Source organism: Semicossyphus pulcher, unplaced genomic scaffold, assembly GCF_022749685.1.
Source record: "Semicossyphus pulcher isolate SPU_LCO1_2020_fin unplaced genomic scaffold, fSemPul1.0.p SCAF_19, whole genome shotgun sequence".
Classification (NCBI taxonomy): domain Eukaryota; kingdom Metazoa; phylum Chordata; class Actinopteri; order Labriformes; family Labridae; genus Semicossyphus; species Semicossyphus pulcher.
The window spans coordinates 1,247,501-1,271,201 of record NW_027211692.1 but is presented as its reverse complement, the minus strand read 5'-3'; the positions used below and the strand labels follow the sequence as shown (position 1 = coordinate 1,271,201).

General features: G+C 45.6%; 1 protein-coding gene across 3 annotated transcripts in view; it reads right to left on the bottom strand.

The window, feature by feature from the left end:
- Window positions 1-226: 226 nt before the first annotated feature.
- LOC138596799 (fibroblast growth factor 12-like) overlaps window positions 227-23,701 on the bottom strand; it is a 50,272-nt gene continuing 26,797 nt past the window's right edge. The window contains exons 1-6 of one of the 3 annotated variants that reach the window (XM_069668163.1): window positions 18,345-18,543; window positions 13,862-13,972; window positions 10,948-11,051; window positions 6,072-6,270; window positions 5,124-5,126; window positions 227-4,742 (exon numbers count right to left, since the gene is read on the bottom strand). In XM_069668163.1, coding sequence (XP_069524264.1) covers window positions 4,588-4,742; window positions 5,124-5,126; window positions 6,072-6,270; window positions 10,948-11,051; window positions 13,862-13,972; window positions 18,345-18,543 — 771 coding nt within the window. In that variant the 3' untranslated portion in view covers window positions 227-4,587. Of the gene's footprint in view, window positions 4,743-5,123; window positions 5,127-6,071; window positions 6,271-10,947; window positions 11,052-13,861; window positions 13,973-18,344; window positions 18,544-23,701 lie in introns of those variants that run through there. The other 2 variants (XM_069668162.1, XM_069668164.1) reach the window with 2 other exon arrangements.

Genomic DNA, 23,701 nt, shown 5'->3' with positions numbered 1-23,701 from the left:
GCTGTGTTTGACGAGTCCCCCCCCCCCCCCCCCCCCAGGTGCTCGGTCCGCAGGTGTGATAGGAAGGACACTCGTGTTTCAACATTCCTGTCGAGTGGTGTGTTTACAGACACGTTCATGGCGGAGCGTTCACTGTCCTGTGGACCAGAAGACAAACAGTGAAGAGTGTTTCTGTTGGTGTCTTCAATCCTCAAGGTCCGACCCCCCCCCACCCCCCCACCCCAAACTGGAAGACTTTCTCGGAGGCAGTGCGGTGGATTGTGATTGGTTCCTTCCCTCCATCAGTCCTTCAGTCAGTCCATTTGAACTCAATACAAAAATAAAATACAAACAAAATAGTAAAAAAAACCTGGGCTGACCTTTACGACCCCGCCCACCCTGACCCCGCCTCTCGTTTCATCATTTTAACTGAATCCAAAATGGCGGCAGAAGCAGCAGCGTGTCTGACAACAGAGCATGCGTCACATCCTCCTGATCATTCTATGTCGTTATGCAGAAATGTTTTATTTTGAAAGAATGCGTGGCTTTGTATTTCCTGTGTCGGCTGATGGGAGGCGACTGAGTTTCCCAAAAATCATTTGTTCATGGATTTAATCTCTGCTGCATTCAAAGACCAAACTAATTATCAGATTTATCGATTTGCTCTTAAACAAAGAAAATATTTCAGCATTTTATTTTGGAAGACATTTTTTCTTCCTGAAATCCTGAAATTTAACATCCGCGCTGAAAGTAAAAGTTATGGCACAAACGATTTTTCAAATATCTGATATTAAAAATGTTTTAAATTTTCTCCTGCTGAGAAAAACGAAGGCAGTGATACAACTTTCAGAGGAAGAGGGATGGGTGTTTCTTATTTTGAAAGGGCAGAGTATGAAACACAGGAAGTGGAGGTCGACTTGTTGATTTGTAAACGAGGAAACGGTGAAGATGTTTTTGGGAAACCCGGTCAGTAACGACTGAGGCGACTAAAGGGAGGAAAGAAGTGAAGGTCGCAGAGGGCAGTGCAGCGACGCCGTCTGAACGTCTCACTCTAAAAAATATCCGATGGATGAGTTTGTTATTTTAACACCTTTTACAGGACCACAGCGCTGTCTGCTGGATGCTCTCTGTAGAAGAAGTAAAAGTAGACGGCTTAAAGGAAGAAAATCATGTCGATGGCGACGCTCAGACGGAGTCAGACAGCTTTGAGGGCAGTGCTTTTCGTCCAAACGAAGCAGGGCAGTGTTAGAGATGCTACTGAATCCTCTCATCAGCCGACACCTGAACACAACACGCAGGAGCAGGAAGTGTGACCAGGAGAGGACGAAGACGACACCCTGACACACCTTTTATCCGAACCTCCCTGAAAGCTTCCAGTCAAACGTGGAGACTATAGAGAATAAGAGACTTAAATAAATTAAAGCTGCATGAAGCCTGACCGTGCACCCAGGAGGAAACACGAAGGAGCTGTAAAAGTTTTAGCAAGAGTGAGGTTTTTACTTTCACTACTTTCTCTCAAGTCATCGTCGTCCTCTCTGACTGCAGCTTCAACTGTGTTCAGACCAAAAGCAAAGAAAATGTCCAAATATTCTCCTTCCACATATGTCTGAAAACCAAACTCCATCATCCCCTGTCCTCTCACACAGCTGGTTAACCTCCCCTCCTCCTCCTGAGCTGTGTCTGATGAACTCTCCTGCTGCTTCCAGCTCCTTCAGGCTGACCAGTGCCCAGTGTGATGAGCTGTTAGCTCGGATCAGTACCAGGATTTCTCTGATGGACACCAACTACCGGCGTTCTGTTTCAGCTGTGGAGCGCCCGTCCATCTGTCTCCGCTGAGTGGCAGTTTCACTGTATCTAGCAAGTCACAGGTGGGCTGAGATCTGTCTCACTACAGCGCTATGAAGCCACAACAAACAGATGTTACTGAGATTTAATGACAATAAACAGGCTGAGAGGATGCTGAGAGAACTACATCAGGAGGCAGGTTTGTGAAGAGGCTGAGGTCATGCTTTGTCAGGTCGGTCTGCAAGACAACAAAAAAACTGCTTTAAAATGCTCTTTTTTTGAATGGGGTTTGGTTTGAATGTTAAAACTTTCTTTTGGTCTGAACACACCTTTAGGGGCAGAGCACGTCCTGATTGCACCACAGGAACAGGAAATACAATGTTTAGGCCAAAAATCAACGACCAAAAAAACCTGATTAAACCCAAACCTCAATTTTGTTTCATGTGGAGATTTAAAGAACAACACTTGTTTGTTTTTATAATTATAATTATCAGCTGCAGCGTCGATGACATGCCGCTGTCACTCCCCCCTCCCTCACTGTGGGCTCTAAATTAAAATCATATAAATCCCCCAAAACCTTTACAATCGGCCGTGACAAAAAGAACCAATCACGAAGCTGGAGACACTGATACATCACTGTTTAAATCAGCCCGCCCATTTTTATAAGTGCACCAATCAGAGCTCAGCGAGGCCGACAGCATCACAACAAGTCGAGTCTGCTGTGGTGAAAACAAAACATACGTGTTCAAAGTTCAGAGTGAGGCGCGAATACATGCTGTGTGTCAGTAATCAACAGCCAGCAGACTGTGACGTCATCAGATCACACACGGGATCACACACGGGATCACACACCGGCTCACACACCGGGTCACACACACCGAGCCGTAACAGAGTGGACCCCCCAGCTGGTTCAGACCGGTTCAGAGTTACACAACACGGCTGTTCGTGTCTCCATCAATCATTTAAACCCCAAACGGCTGCGGGCCGTCTTTTGGAACATACATCATGCAATATTTCTGCCTGCAACTTCTCCAAACACAAAACTTTTCCTCTGATCGACCCTGAACGCAGCACGGAGACAGAACCAGGAGGACATTTTCGGTCTGTGTGCTCTGCAGTTCTTTGTACTTCACATGCCTGCACATCATCCCGTTCACACCGAGACACTTCCTTAAACAGATTTTTTTCATGTCCGCGAACTCAGAGATTTTATGATTTTATTTTCATCACATCTTGTGATGAATGTTGGTGTGTTCATGGACCCTCAGACATCACAGATTCTGCGACTAAGAGAAGATCAAATTCTTTTAGCCTTCTGCCTTTGTTGCCCTGGGTTTCGCCTCTCAGGCTGCTCTGTGAATTTAAGCTTGTTGTGGTTTCATGCAGTGAAGCAAATCTTTGCCTCGTGTTACTTTCAAGAGATTGACCGCAACATCGTTTGGGTTTATTTGCATTAAATAGGCAAATATGTGTCCGTCCAGATACGTCGGGAAACCAACCGCCGTCTGTGTTCATGACATCACCTGGAGGTTCACACAGCTCGGTTTATTTCCCCTCCTTCTCCAGGAAGTGTTTTAAAATGCTTGTTTTTTAAGTGGAGTTTGGTTTAAGGATGTTGGGAGAATCATTATGCATTTTTTTCAGGTTTAAAACCTTCAACTAGCTGGAAACTAAGAATGCAAGTTTGTATTATTTGTTTGGATGAGCACAGATTGACCGCTTCTTTAATCTTCACACAGCTTTAGGGCACAGCCTGCAGACAAGACCCAGGGCTGAAAGAGTAACGGCATCTGTTTCAGCTTAAAAACACTCTTTTTATATTGTCTGATTAATATTATTATGTTTAGCTTTGTGATGAGATGATATATATATATTTTTTTAAATGCAGTATTTGTGTGTTTCGGCTTGTTCAGAAAGCTAACCTCCACCTGTGATATCTCTCCTCCACTGATTCTGTCTGTGATCGTTATCGTCACAGGACGTCAGTGAAAGCAGTTTCTGTGTGAAAGGAAGGAAATCAGCGTAAAACGTGACGATGATTTGTAAAAGGCAGGACTGTGAACTTCATGTGATCTGCAGTAACACCAGCATGCTCCTGTAGAAACTGGAAGCTTCTAGAAACCTTCAGGATCTAAAATCTCAGTCCGGTCATCCGCGAACCGGTCCGAACACAACAGGAAGTCTGTCCAAACTCTTCCCTCTGAAGCTCTTTATCGGCAGTGTCTACACCAGAACCCGACGTCACCCCGACCCCAAAACCCGAGAGGAACAAACGAGATGTGTCAGCTGAAGAACATAAGAACTCTTCTCTCTGATTGGACAGAACAACACGGAGGAAGAAGAAGAAGAAGAAGAAGAAGCGCGGCGTGTCAAAGTGCGAGAGTTTTTGCATTCATCAGAAATGAAAGGTGAAGTTTCTACATGGCTTAAAGCTTCAGAGTTCTCGGCGCTCGAACACGTTTGTCATCACGGTGACAGCAGTGATGATGATGATTACGAAGAAGCGATGAAGAGTAGGTGTGCTAGCCTCCGGGCCGTACCAGCAGGGCTTTTTGCATAAAATGTAAATCATCATCATCAACGTCCGGATCATTTTCAAACAGGCCCCTCCCCCCTCGCCCTCCCCCGTTAGATTTAAAATATTTCAACATGAGCAAGAAGATTTTCCCGTTTTTTTTTAGCTTCTTTTTTTCTTTGTTTTCGTTGTTGTCGCCGTCGTTGTCGTCGTGGCGGTTGTTGTCGTCGGTGTGGTTGTTGCTGAACAGAGGGAGTGTTAAAATGGGAGTTCTCCTCCTCCTCCTCGGCCTGCGGGGGCGCTGCAGGCTATGATCCGTCCTGCTCTGTGCAGTCCTCCTGCTGCTCCTGCAGGGCCTCCCGGCTCCTCGCTCGCTCCCCGCTGTTCAGCGTCGGGCTCCGTGAGGACTCCTTGAGCAGCTTCTCCTCGAGCTCGTGCAGCGACGGCTCCTTATACATACAGACTGCGGGAGGGGAGGAGGGGGAGGAGGGGGAGGAAGGGGAGGAGGGGGGAGAAAAACAAGAGTTTATTATCTTCAAAAGGATATTTGTGTTGCCAGAACAGCTACAAAAATAAAAAGGAAGGAGAACATAAATAAGGTAGAAGAAGAGGGCAAGAGAGAATGAAGGAGAGATGAAGAGGAGTGAGGTGGAAGGACGTGGAGGAAGAGGAGGATGGAGGGAGGGATGGACGGAGGGAGGGAGGGAGGTGATAGTTGTCAGGTATTTTTAAATGAAGGTGGGGGAGGAGGGGGAGGCAGAGCGGCTGAAAGCAGAGACGCAGCCTCATGTTTCCTGTTAAACCTCCATCTGTGATATTAGAGCTCCACCCTGACCTGCAGGACGACCTGCTTCACCTCCCCGCTCTTCTTCTTCTTCACCTGCGGGACATCACACCTGCAGAGGACCGAGTCACCTCTGACACTCAGGTGTCTTTATTTATGATCTATAAACTTTCCCTTCACTCACGGTTCATTCAGAATGATCACAATATTGGCTAAAAGATGTTCTGATTTCTGACCGAACGTCCGTAAATCTTTCCACTTTCCACAGTTAGTTTATTAATATATGTTTTCTTTGGTTTGTTACTCAATCATTAAGTGATTTATTGATTTTTAATTGTTTTATTTTCTTTGTAGAAGCATTTTTGTGTCTGTGTGCTCTTTACAGACTGCTCTGTCCGAACTCTCAATAACTCACAGAACCAGAGTTACATTAGTAACTTAGGGTTCAAAATTCTAACTTTAAATATATTTAATGTATTTGTTTTGTTTCTAACTCGCACATTTGTCTCGTGTTTCACCTGAAAGACGCTGGTGTAGTTTATGACTTCAAACACTTCCAACAGTAAGTTCTGAGCATCACAGCGTCATGAAGGGTTTTAGATCTGTCGTGAGCTCAAGTAAGCGGCAGCTCGGCTCCCAGCCCCACCAAAGTGCTTTGAAAAAAACACAGATTTAAAATTTAAACTGCTTTATTTTATTTATTCATCAGTTTTAGTCACTCGCCTGTTTGTGTATGAGAGAAGGAGACCTCTGCGGATAATTCGGCTCAGGCTGTAATGTCGTTGATCCTGGATTTCTCTGTGTGCAATGATGCAGCTAAGAGATGAACTTTTACTAATGAAATATCCTGATCCACTCCTGATCAGTCTGTGTGCTGAAGGCTCTGTGTGTGTGTGTGTGTGTGTGTGTGTGTGTGTGTGTGTGTGTGTGTGTGTGTGTGTGTGTGCGTGCGTGTGTGCGTGCGTGCGTGCGTGCGTGTGTGTGTGTGTGTGTGTGTGCGTGCCTCACCTTCGATGGGTCTGGGGACAAAGTGCGAGCAGGGCTTGGTCTTCTTCACTCGGTTGCCCTTCATGATGACTCCGTCCTTGTTGAGGCCCAGGAACCAGGCCCGGCCCGACTCGTGCTGTCGGTACAGCGTGGACGAGTAGATGACGTAGTAGTTCTCAAACACCGACTCTTTGAACTTACACTCTGCTGTGAACACATCCTGACACACACACACACACACACACACACACACACACAGAGTTAGAGTTTACTGACCTTGAAAGAGGAACGGAGGGTAGAAGCAGCTAAACATACTATTTAAAACACCAAAGTCACCCATGGACAAAAAACAAATAAACTAACAAATCAGCCAGCAGCTCCTGTGTCCTGTGAGGTGAATTAGTGATTTTATGAATGGAGTCTGGTGTGTCTGCAGAGAGCGCTGTAACGTCTGTGTGTGGTTAAAACAATCATCTTCCTCTGTAACAAAAAGGTCTATCTCTGTAGGGATCCTTTCTGTCATGTTGTCACACACTTAGAATAACAATCTGAGCCTGTCAGTGGAAACAACAAGAACTTTTAGTGGACGACCTTTGACCCATCAAGGATTATGTTGCAGCCGTTACAGCCTGTTTCACTGCTGCAGGCTGAACACATCTACTGGAGACATTCACACACTTTATGTACCTTTAAGTCATTTAGATGCCAAAAATATGTCACAATAGTGCCCAGGTTTAAAAACACCAGAACTACCTGTTAATGGAACTTCAATATGGACGTGATGACGACTAAACGTGTGGTCGTAAGCTCTTTAAGAAGTTCTTCAATATGAACAGTTCAGGTTAAACTGAACTGTGCTGGGACGGATTCATGTAAATTTAGCACATTTCAGCTCCCTCCAGGTATAACAGGTGTGTGTGTGTGTGTGTGTGTGCGCCCTGAGGATAAAACAGGTGGTCAAGGAGGAGAAGAGGAAAGTCAATCAGAGCAGAACAAACCGACACGATGCAGAAACCTGTTCTGACATTTAACCCTCATTCAATGTTTTCTAACATCAGAAACAACAAGTTAATGTCAGCTTCATGCTTTAAGTTTTTGGGTCTTTTTCTGCTTGTTGTTGTTTATTGTTGTTTCCTGATATTGTCACTTGTAATGATTCTGTTCTGTCTCCTGCAGCGTATCCTAAATGTGGCCGTCCACAGACACAGCGAGGTTTTGGATGCATCTTTAACATGAAAGCAAATTCTTTGGCTGAATTACAGAAAAACAAACAGGACATTTTTATCGTCTTATTTCTTTATAGAGCTGCAGGTTCTGTAATCATTACTGCGACACAAACATGTAGGAGCTGCACACAGTGAGAGGACGAGCCAAACACAGAAACGAAACACAAACCAGGAGAAGAGTGAAAAGAGGAGCGAGGAGGGAGAACAGAGAGCGCTTCAGGGGGAGGACAGAGATGACGAGGGGAGAGGAGGGGGGAGGAAACAGAGGGAATGGATGATGAAAACAGTTTCTTTCCTCCCAGCAGGCGGCCTGCATCACACATCAGGACATGTGATCACTCAGATAAACAGTGTTTAGACAGCGGGGCCTCCCAGCACACTCACAACTTTACTTTAACAGACTGTGCGGAGCAGCTCGTGGTCTGTGAGGGGAAGAAAGTGATGCTGTCATGTTTTTATATAACTGTTGTTCCCTCTGAAACAAAACCACAGTCTCATGTATCTCTACCCCGACCTGAGAGGACGCTGCAAAGTGCTGCCCGCATTGTCCACCTGCGTCTTGTTCTAATGTGCTGCAGATGTGGACACCTTACCTGGATTATGATGTTGGATCACAGGTTTATATGTCCACCTGGTGTCAGTACGTAAGGAGTAGTCGGCCGGTTTGGAGGAACATTTCAACATTTCCATTTCTTGCGGTTTCAAGTCAAATCTCAAGAGCCGTTTTAACTCTGTTAGAAGGATGAAAGGTTGTACTCATCCAGGTCTGAAGTTATCAGAGAAACAAGCTAGGCTAATGTTAAAAAATCATTATGCTGCTTTACACACTCGTTTTACTGGATGTAATCAGTGAGTTAGTTGGGAGAGGAGGAAACTTCGGGTAATTCATCTGTTAAAAAATGTGTTGACAATAAACAAAGCTGGAATCCTAATCTGAAACGAGCTAGGCTAACGTTAGCGGTAGCTAAAGTTCTGTTTCCACCAAAGAACGCCTTAGAAACATTTATTTTAATGTGAAACTGCTTTTTTTAATTTTTAATAGGTTAAAAGTAAAATGAGTGATGGACAACTTTAGCGCACGTTGCTGAGCATGTTCTTCTCCCGGCGTGTTCTTCCTCCATGCCCGTACGACGTTTAGTGTTAGCCAAGCTAATCATCTGCATTACTAGCTTCTCTTACTTTATGTCTCACTGAAGCTGAGGAGATTTAGGTATTGTAAATTGGTAGCGGATGACATGCCATTCTTAGACACTTTCTTGTATTGAAGCAATTAGCCATCAGCAGCCCTGACTAGCATGTTACTGTAGCATGTGCAGGTAGAGAAGCAAGAGACACGAGGACGAAGGTTTGAGCAGGGACACAAAGTGAAAACTGCTGGAGATCCAGAAGTGAAAAAAGTTGTCTTCCCTCACACAGGCTCCGCCCTCTACTGGACTTTATGGGTACTGCACTCCTCCAATCATGCGCCAGTATTCGCCGGCCTATCAGTGCATGCCCACCTGAACACGTGTGTAGCCCACAGGCAGCACACACCGCTGCCTGCGATCATACACCCTCTTCAGCGAGCGGTGATTTGCCCACTGTTCTGCCGGTCAGGGTCAGGGTGGTTGGTTCGATGTTGTGTCACGACGGGGCGTTCGTTCATCGCGGCTCCTCACTAGAAACCAGATTAGTTTCCAATGAGCAGCAAACATTGATGCCAGGATGTCGTTAGAAGGAGGATCATCATTTATGCTACAGACCATAGAAACACGCAGCTGGTCACACTCCATGTTTGAACTAAAAGCTGGGATTTAAGGAACTATAGTATGTTTATATCTGATTTCACTTGTTATGTAACGACTACAAATTGGTGTCCCTATAAAAACAGATATTTAAGACTTCCTTTAATCTGCTGTGACTACAGGGCTACAGACGGGGGGGCTACTATCCTGGAATAACAGGAGGATTTCCTGTCACACGACCTGCACAGCTTTCTGTTTGCACTTATCTTCTGTATCATCACTCCCATCATCTCTCCTCCTCCATCCCTCCATCTTGTTTCTTATGCTGTGCACACAGCGACTGAAGAATTGCGTTTTAAAGTTTTATGGAAGGAGCAGACATGAATTATAGATGCTGGATGGACTCACTGAGGCGGAGCAGCAATGCAACAACTGTAGCTGCGCTCGACACTGCAGGCTCATCAGGCCTGTCCTGTCAGGTATTGTCCTTATTAAATATTATTCTGTCTTCTAAACTGGCTTTCAAGGTTTTGTGGAACACAGAGCTCTTTGTTCAGCAGCAACGTTATGACTGGAGTTACTTTTTTACAGCGAGCTAAACAAAGATGGAGGAAGTTAAAACAGGGCCGCTCCGATATTTAGAGCAGGCAGTTACCATGTGCAAGTCTATAGCTGTGTCCCAGTCCAGCGGCTGCAGCCTCTGAAGGCCGTATTTGAAGGCCGATAGCATCACAGCAGCGCGTCGAAGGCTGTCCCAATTCAAAGGCTCCTTCGGATGCAGCCGACAAACACCATGAAGGATCCATCGGGTGCATCCTTCGCGGCCCACCGTATCCCAAGATGCATCGCGCACCAATTCAAACGAAATTGCGGACTTTTACACGGCCGAGGAACAACTCAATCCAACAGCTGTGTTACACATGTTTAAGAAAAGGAAAGGGCCCCTGAAACAAATTACCCTTAAAACAATAGGTTAACTTAGGCAACGTTAGTTTTGCCAGCTAGTTAGTGTGCTAGCTACCTGTTGCTAGGCGACAGCAGCAACATTTGGTGACACAAGGGTAGACCAGACCGTCTCATTTTAGTTCGACTTTAACGTCTTCACAGGCTGTGAATGGAGCATCCTCCGTGGACCGCCTCCTTCGAAGGCTGCAGCCCGTGGATTGGGACACAGCTTATGTTTCACGCCCTTAAACCTGCATCCTTTCTAACGTCCAGCAGGGGGCGACTCCACAAGTTGATTCTATAGAAGTCTATGAGAACATGCTCCTCCTCCTCTCCTGATTTATTCCCTCAGTAAACATGTTCCTGATGAGTTTATGGTCTCAGTCTCTAGTTTCAAGTCTTCTTCAACACAGCATGATGTTCATTTAGTCACTGATGCTCCCATTGAGAGTCACACAGTCCAGGAAGAGGGGAGGGGTTAGGGCGGGACTACCTGTGATTGACATGTCTTGTTGTGTCTTGTTCAGCGTTCATTTTGATTATTGCTTGTTTTCAGTGAGCCAAAATCAGCATCAAACGTAATACTGAACTTACTGTGAAGTGAGTGCTAACATTAGCTGGTGTTTGCTAACTCCTCTGCCAAATATGGTCATTAAAAAAACACACATGCGTACATGTCTGTGTTTGAGTTAGCCTAGCTAAGCTACATTTCAGATCAATGTTCTTTGTTGTAATCAGGTCAGCATGAGAGTGTGATTATCTGGTGTTTATAAACGGCTAAAAATAAGTCGATTATTTTCAGTTCATTGCGTAAGAAACAATCCATCCATTTAAGAACTGTGAGTCAGAGACAGGGTCAAATGTTTCACTTAAATGTTCACAGGATCCTAAAAATGTATCAGACTTTATATTTCCGCACGCAGCCTGAGATCCTGTCAAGATGCTGAGTGATGAGAGGAAACAAAACAAGGCTGAGTTAAAATGACAGACAGGTTTTCTTACTGATGTATAGAGGAATCCCTCTGCGTTCATGGCCACGTACAGTCCAGCCTTCACTCCCTGCATGGCCACAACCCTCAAACCCACTGGGATCAGGTTAAACAGAGCTGCAGGGCGAGAGACGGGGAGAGAGACGGGGAGAGAGAGAGAGTTATCGTTACTGATGAGGTAGATGAAGTCAAATGTGCCTTTACACCAAAAAATAATTCATGACGGAGCAAATTTGAACACATTTATCCTTTAAAATGTTGAAACAAACAGTTGAAAACAGTGAATTCATCCTCATTCTACACCTGTGTCCATCAAACCCAGTCCACAAAAAGGAGTAAAAGTATTAAATAAAAGTGTGAAATGGTTGTGCCAAAGAACTGGATGAATGGTGAAATGTTACAAGTAATGGCTAAAGTGTATTAGCTAAAAGCATTGGATAAATGTTGCCATTTTTAGCCATAATTATTGGATTTATGGTTGCAATAGTTAGCTTAAAGTTTGGGCTTGAAATTGACACTTAGAACAACAATCTGAGCCTTTCAGTGGAAACAACAAGAACTTTTAGTGGACGACCTTTGACCCATCAAGGATTATGTTGCAGCCGTTACAGCCTGTTTCACTGCTGCAGGATGAACACATCTACTCGAGTAATTCTAAACATGTTGTTCCTATTAGTCATTTGTTTCCCAAAATATCAGAGTTCCCATAGAAACATTTTGTAAATCCCATTTTCTGTCGCAGCGTTTCAAACCAGGAAGCATCTGACTGCAGAATGCGTAAACGAGGTCAGGAAACGTCTGCGTTTTAACTGGCTGTTATCTACCTGGGGCTGGATGGAGACCGTGACACAGACGTGCCATGGGAATCTCAAAATAAAGGCATATCTTAAATATGATGATATGAATGTTTGCACATATCGACACATTTCGATGGATCTCATGTCCCCTGTAACGACAGTACTGAGCCGTGGATCTGTGTACCGGCCGGATGAGCTCAGGATTACAGATTCTGCTGCTGCTTTTAAAGACAGAAGCAAAAGGAGGACACGGAGAGGAGGAGGAGGAGGAGGAGGAGGAGGAGGAGGAGATGTTTTGGATTCCCCCTCTCTCTCTCTCTCAGATCATCTCCGTCTCTGAGTTAAATAAAGGAGGATTAACAGCAGCCATTGCCACAGGCCTCTTCCTCCTCCACCTCCTCCTCCTCATCCTCACCCACACTGCAGCTCTGTGTCCCCGAGGATTAAATCACCTCCCATCACTTCCCCACCTCCCCCCACCCCCGTATCTGTCTTTTATTCAGTGTCTTCCTCTCAGTTCATCAGCTGGTAGCACAGCGTCATCCATTTTAACCACCGACGAGCTGACAGAGCTTACAGTAGCAACCGTTATTACCCTCATCGATTGATCGTTTAGTCTTCAAATTAATCATACAACTGCTCATCACAGTTTCCCAGAATGCAAAGTGACTGCAAATCATCACGTTTAGGAAGCTAGACGCAGAAAACGTTTGACAATTCATCACTTTAACTAAAAAAGTTAAATGAATATTTAATAAATAAAAACTGATCAACACTTTTAGCAGACTATTTCATCATTTATGCTATCCCTTAGCTAAGTTGTTTTATGCTATCCCTTAGCTAAGTTGTTTTATGCTATCCTTTAGCTAAGTTGTTTTATGCTATCCCTTAGCTAAGTTGTTTTATGCTATCCTTTAGCTAAGTTGTTTTATGCTATCCTTTAGCTAAGTGTTTTTATACTATCCCTTAGCTAAATTGTTTTATGCTATCCCATAGCTAAGTTGTTTTATGCTATCCCTTAGCTAAGTTGTTTTATGCTATTCTTTAGCTAAGTGTTTTTATGCTATCCCTTAGCTAAGTGTTTTTATACTATCCCTTAGCTAAATTGTTTTATGCTATCCCTTAGCTAAGTTGTTTTATGCTATCCTTTAGCTAAGTGTTTGTATGCTATCCCTTAGCTAAGTGTTTTTATGCTATCCTTTAGCTATCCTTTAGCTAAGTGTTTTTATGCTATCCTTTAGCTAAGTGTTTGTATGCTATCCCATAGCTAAGTGTTTTTATGCTATCCCTTAGCTAAGTGTTTTTATGCTATCCTTTAGCTAAGTGTTTGTATGCTATCCCATAGCTAAGTGTTTGTATGCTATCCCATAGCTAAGTGTTTTTATGCTATCCCTTAGCTAAGTGTTTTTATGCTATCCCTTAGCTATGTGTTTTTATGCTATCCCTTAGCTAAGTGTTTTTATGCTATTCTTTAGCTAAGTGTTTTTATGCTATCCCTTAGCTAAGTGTTTTTATGCTATCCCTTAGCTAAGTGTTTTTATGCTATTCTTTAGCTAAGTGTTTTTATACTATCCCTTAGCTAAGTGTTTTTATGCTATCCCTTAGCTAAGTGTTTTTATGCTATCCCTTAGCTAAGTGTTTTTATACTATTCTTTAGCTAAGTGTTTTTATGCTATCCCTTAGCTAAGTGTTTTTATGCTATCCCTTAGCTAAGTGTTTTTATACTATTCTTTAGCTAAGTGTTTTTATGCTATCCCTTAGCTAAGTGTTTTTATACTATCCCTTAGCTAAGTGTTTTTATGCTATTCTTTAGCTAAGTGTTTTTATGCTATCCCTTAGCTAAGTGTTTTTATGCTATCCCTTAGCTAAGTGTTTTTATGTTATTCTTTGTTGTCAGAAAATGTGTCCTTGAGCCTGTTGTCAAACGTGATGACAGATGTGTTGTCAGCTGTGTGGTCGAGCCAGCTGCTGAAAGTGTTGCTGAACATGTGTTGGGCGTGTTTTGGGACATGTTGTCGGGCGTGTTGCTGAACGTGTTGTTGAACATGTCGAGCGTTTTGCTAAACGTGTTGTCGGCCGTGTTATTGACATGTCGTCATGTCAGAGCTCCGTGGAGCAGCAGAGACTCACTGTTGTCACTGTTCTCGTCTTTGTTTCCGCTGATGGTTCCATCAGGCTGCATCTGCAGGAAGAAACCCTGCTCACTGAAGAGACGCGTCACGATGCCCTTCAGCTGTGGCTCTGAAACACACACACACACACACACACACACACACACACACACACACAGGTATAAGATTATTACAGCACACAGACACAGTTTGAACATGACAGCAGGTAGTTTGATTCCACAGCAGCATCTGAACTCACTTTGGGCTCGTTCATTATTCAGTGTTTGGACCTCTTCACCTCGCTCACTTCTTCCTCCATCAGCTCACTTTTCATGCTCACTGTACCACACACACTCCTGCTTGTACTGTTTGTGTACCTGCTGTCACCTTGTTTTAACACACGTCCTCTCCTTTCTCTAAACTCAAACCTGCTTTGATCTAATTTTGTCACATCCTCTCATTTTATTTCTTCTAATTTAAACTCATCTCATTTTGTGTGATCGTCGTCTCTCCTCTCATCTTTAATTTTATCTCTTTTCTTTTCTCCTCTAATTTTATTTCAGGTTTTCTGACCTGAAATTATTTTAATCACACCCCCTCTTAGCTGCTTCTCTCATCTCATCCTTCAACATCTCGTCTAACATCGTCTCATCGTAGAATAAAACAACACAGCACTTATCCTCCAACCTCGATCTTTTGCAGCTTCGATCCATAGAGTCTACAAACAATGTATGTAACCACGGTGACGTCACTTACTGGTTTTAAACAAACTTTATCCTCAGGTTTGGGATTTTGGCCGTTGCCTGATTGTTTTTTTGAAGCCAGAAGTGACCATATTTGGGCGAGGAAATTGGAGCTGTAGTCAGTCACCACCACAAACAGAATCTCCTCTGTGGAGTGAAACTAGCTCATTCACCAGCTAAAGGATCAGCCACAGGTTTGATAAGTTTAGCTTTGATAGCCTCGCTCCTCTACAGCTCCGCCCTCTCAGCCAAATATGGTCACTTCTGGCTCCAGAAAACCAACATGGTGGCGTCCAAATCCCAAACTCGAGACTTCATATATGCAGTGGATAAACCAATGGGTGACATCACGGTGTCCATCATTTATACAGTCTATGGTAGCTAATCAGCAAGCTAATGAATTAGCCTTGGGCATAGACTGGATAGCTATGATAACAACTTGTATGCTAACCCCTTCATCTTCTCAAGCTCCACCCTCTCGTCCAAATATGGTCACGTCTGGCTAAAACGACAACAAAACATTAAGTCCATGTTTTCCATCTTTGTTGCTCTGACCTGGAGACTCCCTCCTCTAACATAAACAGGAAATGACATCATTAAAGTCCTTCAAAGAAAATGAAAGTAAGTATGTGCATGAAGGTAAAGGGGTCTTCTTATTACAGTCCACACACACACACACACACACACTCGTACAGCATCACATGCATCCATCTGCAGCCACTCATCCTGTCAGTGCCCTTGAGCAGGGCAGCGGTGAGTGAACCTTCCTCTGTGAAGGTGTGAAGGTGTGATCAGGAGGAAGCTAAGAGATGAAGTGCTCCAGATGACGATGTGGGCCAGAAGGACTCATCTCGGGCAGAAATAGACCCAAATACAGAGAGGCTAATGTGGAGCAGGCTGCTGTGCTACTTAACTCCACACTGACAGACAGACAGGCAGGCAGACAGGCAGACAGGCAGACAGGCAGACAGACTGACAGACTGACAGGCAGACAGGCAGACGGACAGACGGAAGTGTCCAGATAGAATCAAAACAAATTAAATTTTGTACTTGAAGTTGAATCATCACATCATAAAATCTGGACTTTGTCACAAGTAAAAAAGGAGCCATGCTAACACTTTCCCCCTGCTTCCAGTCTTTATGCTAAGCTAGGCTAAACACACACTGAACCTCTCTTTGTACCGGACGCACAGAGGTGAAACTGAAACACCTGACACCAGAGAAGACGACTTTCAACCAAACTGTTGTGTAGCGCCACAATAATGTTTATTTTTACAAACTCTGATTTTTCTGAAAACTCTGAAATATCCACCAGCGACTCAAAAAGCATCACACCTGTCGCTGCTAATCATCATCTTTTTAACACTCCTCTCAACCTCAGTGCCTTTATTCACCGCATAACCCCAAACGTGAGGCAGAGTTTGCACCTTATCCGAGAGGCTAAGGCTAACAGAGTCGTTTCTTTGATAACAAACGAGTGTAGCGGTGCAGCTTCATCTCGTGTGACGTATCCTCTGGCAACGAGGACCAGCCAGCGGTTAGCGATAAACGACTTCCTGCCCAGACTTCCTCCTCCGTCACGCTTTGCCAGGTCTGTCCTCAAGAGGAGAGGAAAACTACTTTAAGATGAGACGGAGGGCGGAGCCATCATTTATGATGCATTCGAGGAAGTCGGGAAATCTGAACACTGATCGGCTTTCACGACAAAGCATCGAGCTAATATGCCTTACATTGATTTTTAATCTAGAACAGATTGTTAGCTGAACTTGCAGCAGATAAATAAAACATAAACCATCATCAGATGCAATGACGGGAGTCAGGACGTCACGGCAGATTACGTTCTGCCTGCTGTTGCTCTCCACACAGACTGTTTTTCCTGCATACGCCGCAGCCTGCTGATACGTGATTGGTCAATACTACTCGAACTACAAATAGAAACCAGAACACATCTGGTACTAAAGTGCGGTCCTGCGTGTACAGACTGTTATGTATAATCAGTAAACGGAGATGATTTCAGGTCTAAACATCTGGAGGTTTGATGTTGATGGAAACTTTGAATCCTCTGACATCAAACATCTGCGAGCTATAATTATGATTGATTCAATGAACACGAGCTTTTCTTCTGAGGTTAAATGTATCAGTGAGTCACAGTGTGTGAGGAGGAGCTGTGAGGAACACGCACCTGATCATCACCTGCTGCTCACGGGATGAAAACACTAACTCTGGGTGTGAAAAGCGAACCAGCCGCCATGTGACTGTTTCATGATGGTTCACAGAAGTCATTGCATAAATATCCCGGCTGAACCGCGCCCACTTCACACCCGCACCAGAGGAGTATAGGACACTTAAATGACTTCAAACTAATTTGTAGTTCTTCTCACTGTTCTGAACACAAGGATCACACAGGTAGAAGGCCTTCCTGTGCCTTCGTCTTCGTCATCTCAGAGCGAGACTCCTGATGGCAGTGTTCTTACGATTCAGCAGCCAGCTGTGTTTCAGCATCACTGACGTTAAAACGTGAATGCAGACAAAGTGCTGAGGTTGACGTGACTCAGCAGCTGCACAGACTTCTTTAAGATGTCTCTGCAGCCTCCTGAGTTCTCTCACACTCCTGCCTGAGAAGCTGCAGAAGTTAAACAAGTCTCTGGATGTAAACGGTGGACGAGCTGATCAAGCAGAGCGCTGTGTAACACTTCCTTTAACAAGCTGTTTGTTGTGTTGCCAAGAAAACATGAAGCGCTTTGCAGCAGCGGGAAGTCGGCTAACGAGAGACGCAGCTCATAAATGTGTAAATGTTGAAATGCGTCCAGCGGTCCGACTCGCTGCATCTCCTCCTGAACCCCGAGGAGTCACGCGTCTCCTCAGGACGCTCCAGCTCAGGGCGACTTTTAGCTTTTTATCCCGCAGGAGGAAACGGTCGAGAAAGGTCTGCTCTGACTTCATCACAGGAGAAGCCTGCACCACTCTGCGTGTTTCTTTTTTAACTGCATTAAATATTTAAAGTCACTGATGAAAATTATGTAATGTTTTAGACAACTGCTGGCTGCATTTCAGCAGACGATACTGAAGAAGCCGCTGTAAAAGCCCACAGTCTGCATGTGGACTCAGTAATCAGGGCGAGAGAACTACATGCTCAGAATAAACATGGTTTAACTCAAAAGAACAGCAGACGTCACAAGTTCTGTATTTGGTCCTAAACTAAAGGATTAGACACAAGTCGTGCGTCTCTTCTTGGTGCAACGGTTCAGTATTTTCTCTTCAGTTCTCTAGAAGAGCGGTCGAGTGCACGGGCTGCTGCTCTACTGCTGCCCAGAGACGTTTTTTATGTTAGTGTGTGTTAAACAGACATTTTGTAGGATCCCAACAAACCAATTAAAACAACAAAGTCACACAACAACTCAAACTAAATAATCAATTGAAGCAGCAGCAGACCCGCAGCTCCTGTGTTCTGTTAAATCAGTGTTTTTCTGAATGGAGTCTGGTGTGTGTGCAGAGAGCGATGTAACGTCTGTGTGTGGTTAAAACAATCATCTTCCTCTGTAACAAAAAGGTCTATCTCTGTAGGGATCCTTTCTGTCATGTTGTCACACACTTAGAAGAACAATCTGAGCCTGTCAGTGGAAACAACAAGAACTTTTAGTGGACGACCTTTGACCCATCAAGGATTATGTTGCAGCCATTACAGCCTGTTTCCCTGCTGCAGGATGTACCGAGTAGGAGGATTTGGGACTTTTCCGGTCCCTGACCCTGTGGACCCACCTGGTTTCCGTCGTACGGGTCTTTTCTTCCCGCTGCAGAAGCGGACTTTGCTGAAGACGCTGAAGATGTGTCTCTCACACAGCGAGCGCGGGTCTTTACTCGGACTCGAGCGTCTCTTGTTGGTGGCGACCTTGTCGCTGTTGGACTCTCGGGCCTGACGCTTCTGTCGGATCAGGGAGCTGGCGATGGCCGCCGCCATCTCCCCGAGAGGTGGGCGGAGCCACCAAGGTTAAAATATCTGCTCCTGCTGTGTCTTGTACGTGTGAGGACGCTCGCTTAGTAGTCCGAATCTGGCGCCATGTCTAAAGGGTAGAATCCACAGAGTGTCTAAAAGTCTCCTCGTCTTGAAGCTTAAAGTCGTTCCATGATTAAAAACACTTCAGGTCCACTTTGAGAAGCAGCCGGCTCCTGATACTCACATGTCCAACTTTCTGAGAGACACCTGAACAATCAATAAGAGCGTCAGACTGTGAGAAAGTGTTTGAAGTTTCTTCGTAGTCGTCATTTCCTCCAGATGTTTTCAGATGAGAGAGAAATCAGACCCGTCAGCATCCTGCAGTTCTTCTTTACACCAGAGGGGGCGACAACGCTTCAGCCATGACGAATAAAAACTTAACACTAGAAACTTTAGATTCTCCTCCAGACAGTTTCTTCAGTTGAAGCATGATTAACTGTGAGGAGGAATGATCCATCATCCTGTCTTTGGGTAATTTGTGCTGCACAACTTTTCCTGACGATCAAACGGTCGAGGAAGCGTCCAAAGTTTGAGGCTCATTAGCGAAAAACAAACGATGACCACAAATACATCAGTCGGTGTTTCCAGGTGGTTGAGCTCAAGTTGAAACCTTCATCTTGTTTTAATGACGACGAACAGCACAAAATGCATGCTGGGTAATTGATGGGTTTCCCTCTTCCACATGTCTGCAGGAGCTGCTGCGTTCTCTCGATGTACGAGCGTCAGCGGTGATTCAAAGCGCGAGCGCTGCTGCAGCTTCTTCTCGCCTCTCAGGATGTTCGGTTTGCGTCGTCCATCTTCAACATCAGCTCGACAACTTTCAGAGAAACGCAGCGATCAGAAACGCAGGAAGAGTTGGAGAAGCAGAGACAGAGACGAGGAACCGGAGAAGTTAGAATAATCCCACAGAGAGAGAATCCAGCACAGCGACTCTGCTCTGTTTTACTCTACTGCTTCTCCTCCTCCTCCTCCTCCTCCTCCTCCTCGCAGGCTGAGAGCTGCTGAATGTGATGAGAGGCTGAGAGAGAGAGAGAGAGAGCGGTGAGAGAGAAAAAAGAGAGCAGCCGTCAGCGGGCGAGAGAGCAGCAGTCAGACAGAGGAGAGAGAGTGATGGAGAGACGGAGATGGAGGTGTGGAAGAAGATCCTAAAAATATTCTGCCTGATGTTTCATGTTGCTCCCACATCAGACCACTCTACCTTCACTTCATCACACTCACACACACACTGACACACACTGACACACACTCACACACACACTGCTGAACCTCAGGGCCGTGTGCTTCTGACAGCTGGTTTCACTGGATCCAGTTCAGGTTGATCAGACGTTGGTCCTGTTTCCTTTTGTCACTTCGAAGCGACGTCCACAATTAATTCTCGTCCAAACTTGTTAAAACGACGTCACAAAAATGTTCTCCGTCCAGTCGAGGGCTTTTCAGTTTACCAGCCTTCACGTACGCTGTGTGTGTCTGTGTGTGTGTCTGTGTGTGTCTGTGTGTGTCCGTGTGTGTGTCTGTGTGTGTCTGTGTGTGTCCGTGTGTCCGTGTGTGTGTCTGTGTGTGTCTGTGTGTGTCCGTGTGTCCGTGTGTGTGTCTGTGTGTGTCTGTGTGTGTGTCTGTGTGTCCGTGTGTCCGTGTGTCTGTGTGTGTCTGTGTGTGTCTGTGTGTGTCCGTGTGTGTCCGTGTGTGTCCATGTGTCCGTGTGTCTGTGTGTGTCTGTGTGTGTCCGTGTGTGTGTCTGTGTGTGTCTGTGTGTGTCTGTGTGTGTGTCTGTGTGTGTCCGTGTGTGTGTCTGTGTGTGTCTGTGTGTGTCTGTGTGTGTCCGTGTGTGTGTCTGTGTGTGTCTGTGTGTGTCCGTGTGTCCGTGTGTCCGTGTGTCTGTGTGTGTCCGTGTGTGTGTCTGTGTGTGTGTCTGTGTGTGTCCGTGTGTGTGTCTGTGTGTGTCTGTGTGTGTCTGTGTGTGTCCGTGTGTGTGTCTGTGTGTGTCCGTGTGTGTCTGTGTGTGTCTGTGTGTCCGTGTGTGTCCGTGTGTCTGTGTGTCTGTGTGTGTCCGTGTGTGTCCGTGTGTGTCTGTGTGTGTCTGTGTGTGTCCGTGTGTGTCTGTGTGTGTCTGTGTGTCCGTGTGTGTCCGTGTGTCTGTGTGTCTGTGTGTGTCCGTGTGTGTCCGTGTGTGTCCGTGTGTGTGTCCGTGTGTGTGTCCGTGTGTCTGTGTGTGTCTGTGTGTGTCTGTGTGTGTCTGTGTGTGTCCGTGTGTGTGTCCGTGTGTGTCCGTGTGTGTCTGTGTGTGTCCGTGTGTGTCCGTGTGTCCGTGTGTGTGTCCGTGTGTCCGTGTGTGTGTCCGTGTGTGTCCGTGTGTCCGTGTGTGTGTCCGTGTGTGTCCGTGTGTCCGTGTGTGTGTCCGTGTGTGTCCGTGTGTCTGTGTGTGTCTGTGTGTGTCCGTGTGTGTCCGTGTGTGTCTGTGTGTGTCCGTGTGTGTGTCTGTGTGTGTCCGTGTGTGTCTGTGTGTGTCCGTGTGTGTGTCCGTGTGTGTGTCCGTGTGTCTGTGTGTGTCCGTATGTCTGTGTGTGTCTGTGTGTGTCTGTGTGTGTGTCCGTGTGTCTGTGTGTGTCTGTGTGTGTCTGTGTGTGTCTGTGTGTGTCCGTGTGTGTCTGTGTGTGTCCGTGTGTGTCTGTGTGTGTCTGTGTGTGTCTGTGTGTGTCTGTGTGTGTCCGTGTGTGTCTGTGTGTGTCCGTGTGTGTCTGTGTGTCCGTGTGTGTCCGTGTGTCCGTGTGTGTCCGTGTGTGTCCGTGTGTCCGTGTGTCCGTGTGTGTCCGTGTGTGTCCGTGTGTCCGTGTGTCCGTGTGTGTCCGTGTGTGTCCGTGTGTGTCCGTGTGTCCGTGTGTCCGTGTGTCCGTGTGTGTCCGTGTGTCCGTGTGTGTCCGTGTGTGTCCGTGTGTCCGTGTGTGTCCGTGTGTGTCCGTGTGTCCGTGTGTCCGTGTGTGTCCGTGTGTGTCTGTGTAAACAAAGCATGTAGCGACCGTCATGTCACACATTGCTATTTCCCCCCAAAATGAGATTTTCTCTGTGGCAGCTGACAAATTACATCAGGAAGAAGTTTCTTAGATTCCACCCGAAATGTAACTTTGAAACGTCTGAGGTTGTTTTTCATTATTCACATGATTTTTCCCCCTTTAGTGAAATCGTTCTCTTTTCTTGTCCTGAGTCTCGATCCACGGGCTGCAGCCTTCGAGGGCGGCGGTCCACGGAGGACGCTCCACTCATATCCTGCATAGACGTTAAAGCCGAACTGAAATGAGACGGTCTGGTCTACTCATGTGTCATCAAACGCCGCTCCTGTCGCCTAGCAACAGGTAGCTACTGGGCTAACTGGCTAGCATAACTAACATGGAGTAAGTTAACCTACTATTTTAAAAACAATTTGTTTCAAGGGCCCTTTCCTTTTCTTAAACGTGTAACGCGGCTATGAGACTGAGTTGAAACAAAAAACTTTTTCATGTGTTTTCCTCGGCCGTGTAAAATTCCACCATTTCGCTTGAATTGGCACGCAATGCATCTTGGGATACGTTGGGCCGTGAAGGATGCACCCAATGGATCCTTCGCGGGCCGGGAAACAGAGGACGCATCTGAAGGAGCCCTCGAATTGGGACAGCCTTCGACGCGCCGCTGTGGCTGCAGCCCTCGGGTTGGGACACACTGCACATGAATGCAGGGTTAGCTACGGCACTAACAGTAAGCTAGCAGGCTAACACAAAGACGTGAATGGATCGAGGTTTTATCTGGTTATGAAACAGATGAATGATGAATCCTGATGTCTCTGTGCGAGCTGCAAACACAGTCAGAGCATCAGGAAGGCGACTGATTACTTCTTTAAGTATTTATAGTGAATGTTACACGCTGCAGAGGCACAACGAGTCACAGCGAGCGGTACGTCTGCTCAAAGAAAGCAGGAGGAGATTTCTCATCACAAAACACAGGACAGGATCAGCACAGAGAGGAGACGTACCGCTCTGTCCACAGGGGGCGCTATCACACACACAGCATCAAAGAAAGGAGCTTTAAATATGAGTCATAAAGTTTTATTCACAAACAGCACCCTCTTATAGAACACACAGTGCGCTCGAGACCTGCTCTTTGGTTATGATTTGGTGCTGTACAAATACAGTTTGAATCCGATCGATAGGCCCGAGACTCCTTCAACATTCCCACTTTTATATTGTGTTAAAGCTGATCGTTCAAACCAGAGCCAGCTCCTGACACTGTGCTCTCCTGTCGTGTGTTTATGCAAAGCAGGGACCTTTTAAAGAGCGTGTTTAATAAAATAAGGAGACGCTCTGCAGACTTCCTGTTGCAGGTTACATAAAAACATTTGAACGCTCGCTGCGTGTTTCCAGCAGCAGAGGATCCTCGTGAAGTCAGCCTGCTCTGCCGTCAGCTCGGAGGGAGGACGCGCTGCCTCAGCCTGCAGGAATCAACAGCGTCTGACACGTGATCCACTCATCGCCTCACGTCTGATCTCAGCGCACAGAGAACTGATCCCAGGTCTGAGCTCGACTCCTTTAATAACCTGCTGCTTATTAATGTTGGTCTGAAACATATTGAGAAGTTAAATAAAGTCCTGTGTGACTGAACAAAGTTTGAAACAGTTTGTAAAGAAAGACAGACACTTTGTCTCCGTCACACTGCGTGAAGATGAAGATGACTCCATGTTTGTTGTCAGTGACTCATCCTCTCCTCTGCGCTTAATTGGATTATGTAACGAGCTCTTCAAAGCTAATTGGTCTCATCCACACTTGACTTCATCATGTTTCCTTCACAGCTCCAGCAGCCAATCACAGAGAGCTAAACTTCAGTTAAACTTCATGTAGATTTACTACAGAGGATGCTGTGACCTGAACTTTGTTCTAATATCTATTTATTTTTGCCGTCATTGAGAGTAACTGTTCTAAACGGCTGCAGCTGCAGTCACCTCTCTGTCACGATGAGTCTGACAGCCGGCATGTGAAGTTACAGGATTCTGTCAGATTGTACGGCTGCACTTTGAATCAAATATTAATCACCATCACGATTTTTTCTCCCCACGATTAAATAAACATGACTGACGTGATATTGTTGTTTGAAACACTCC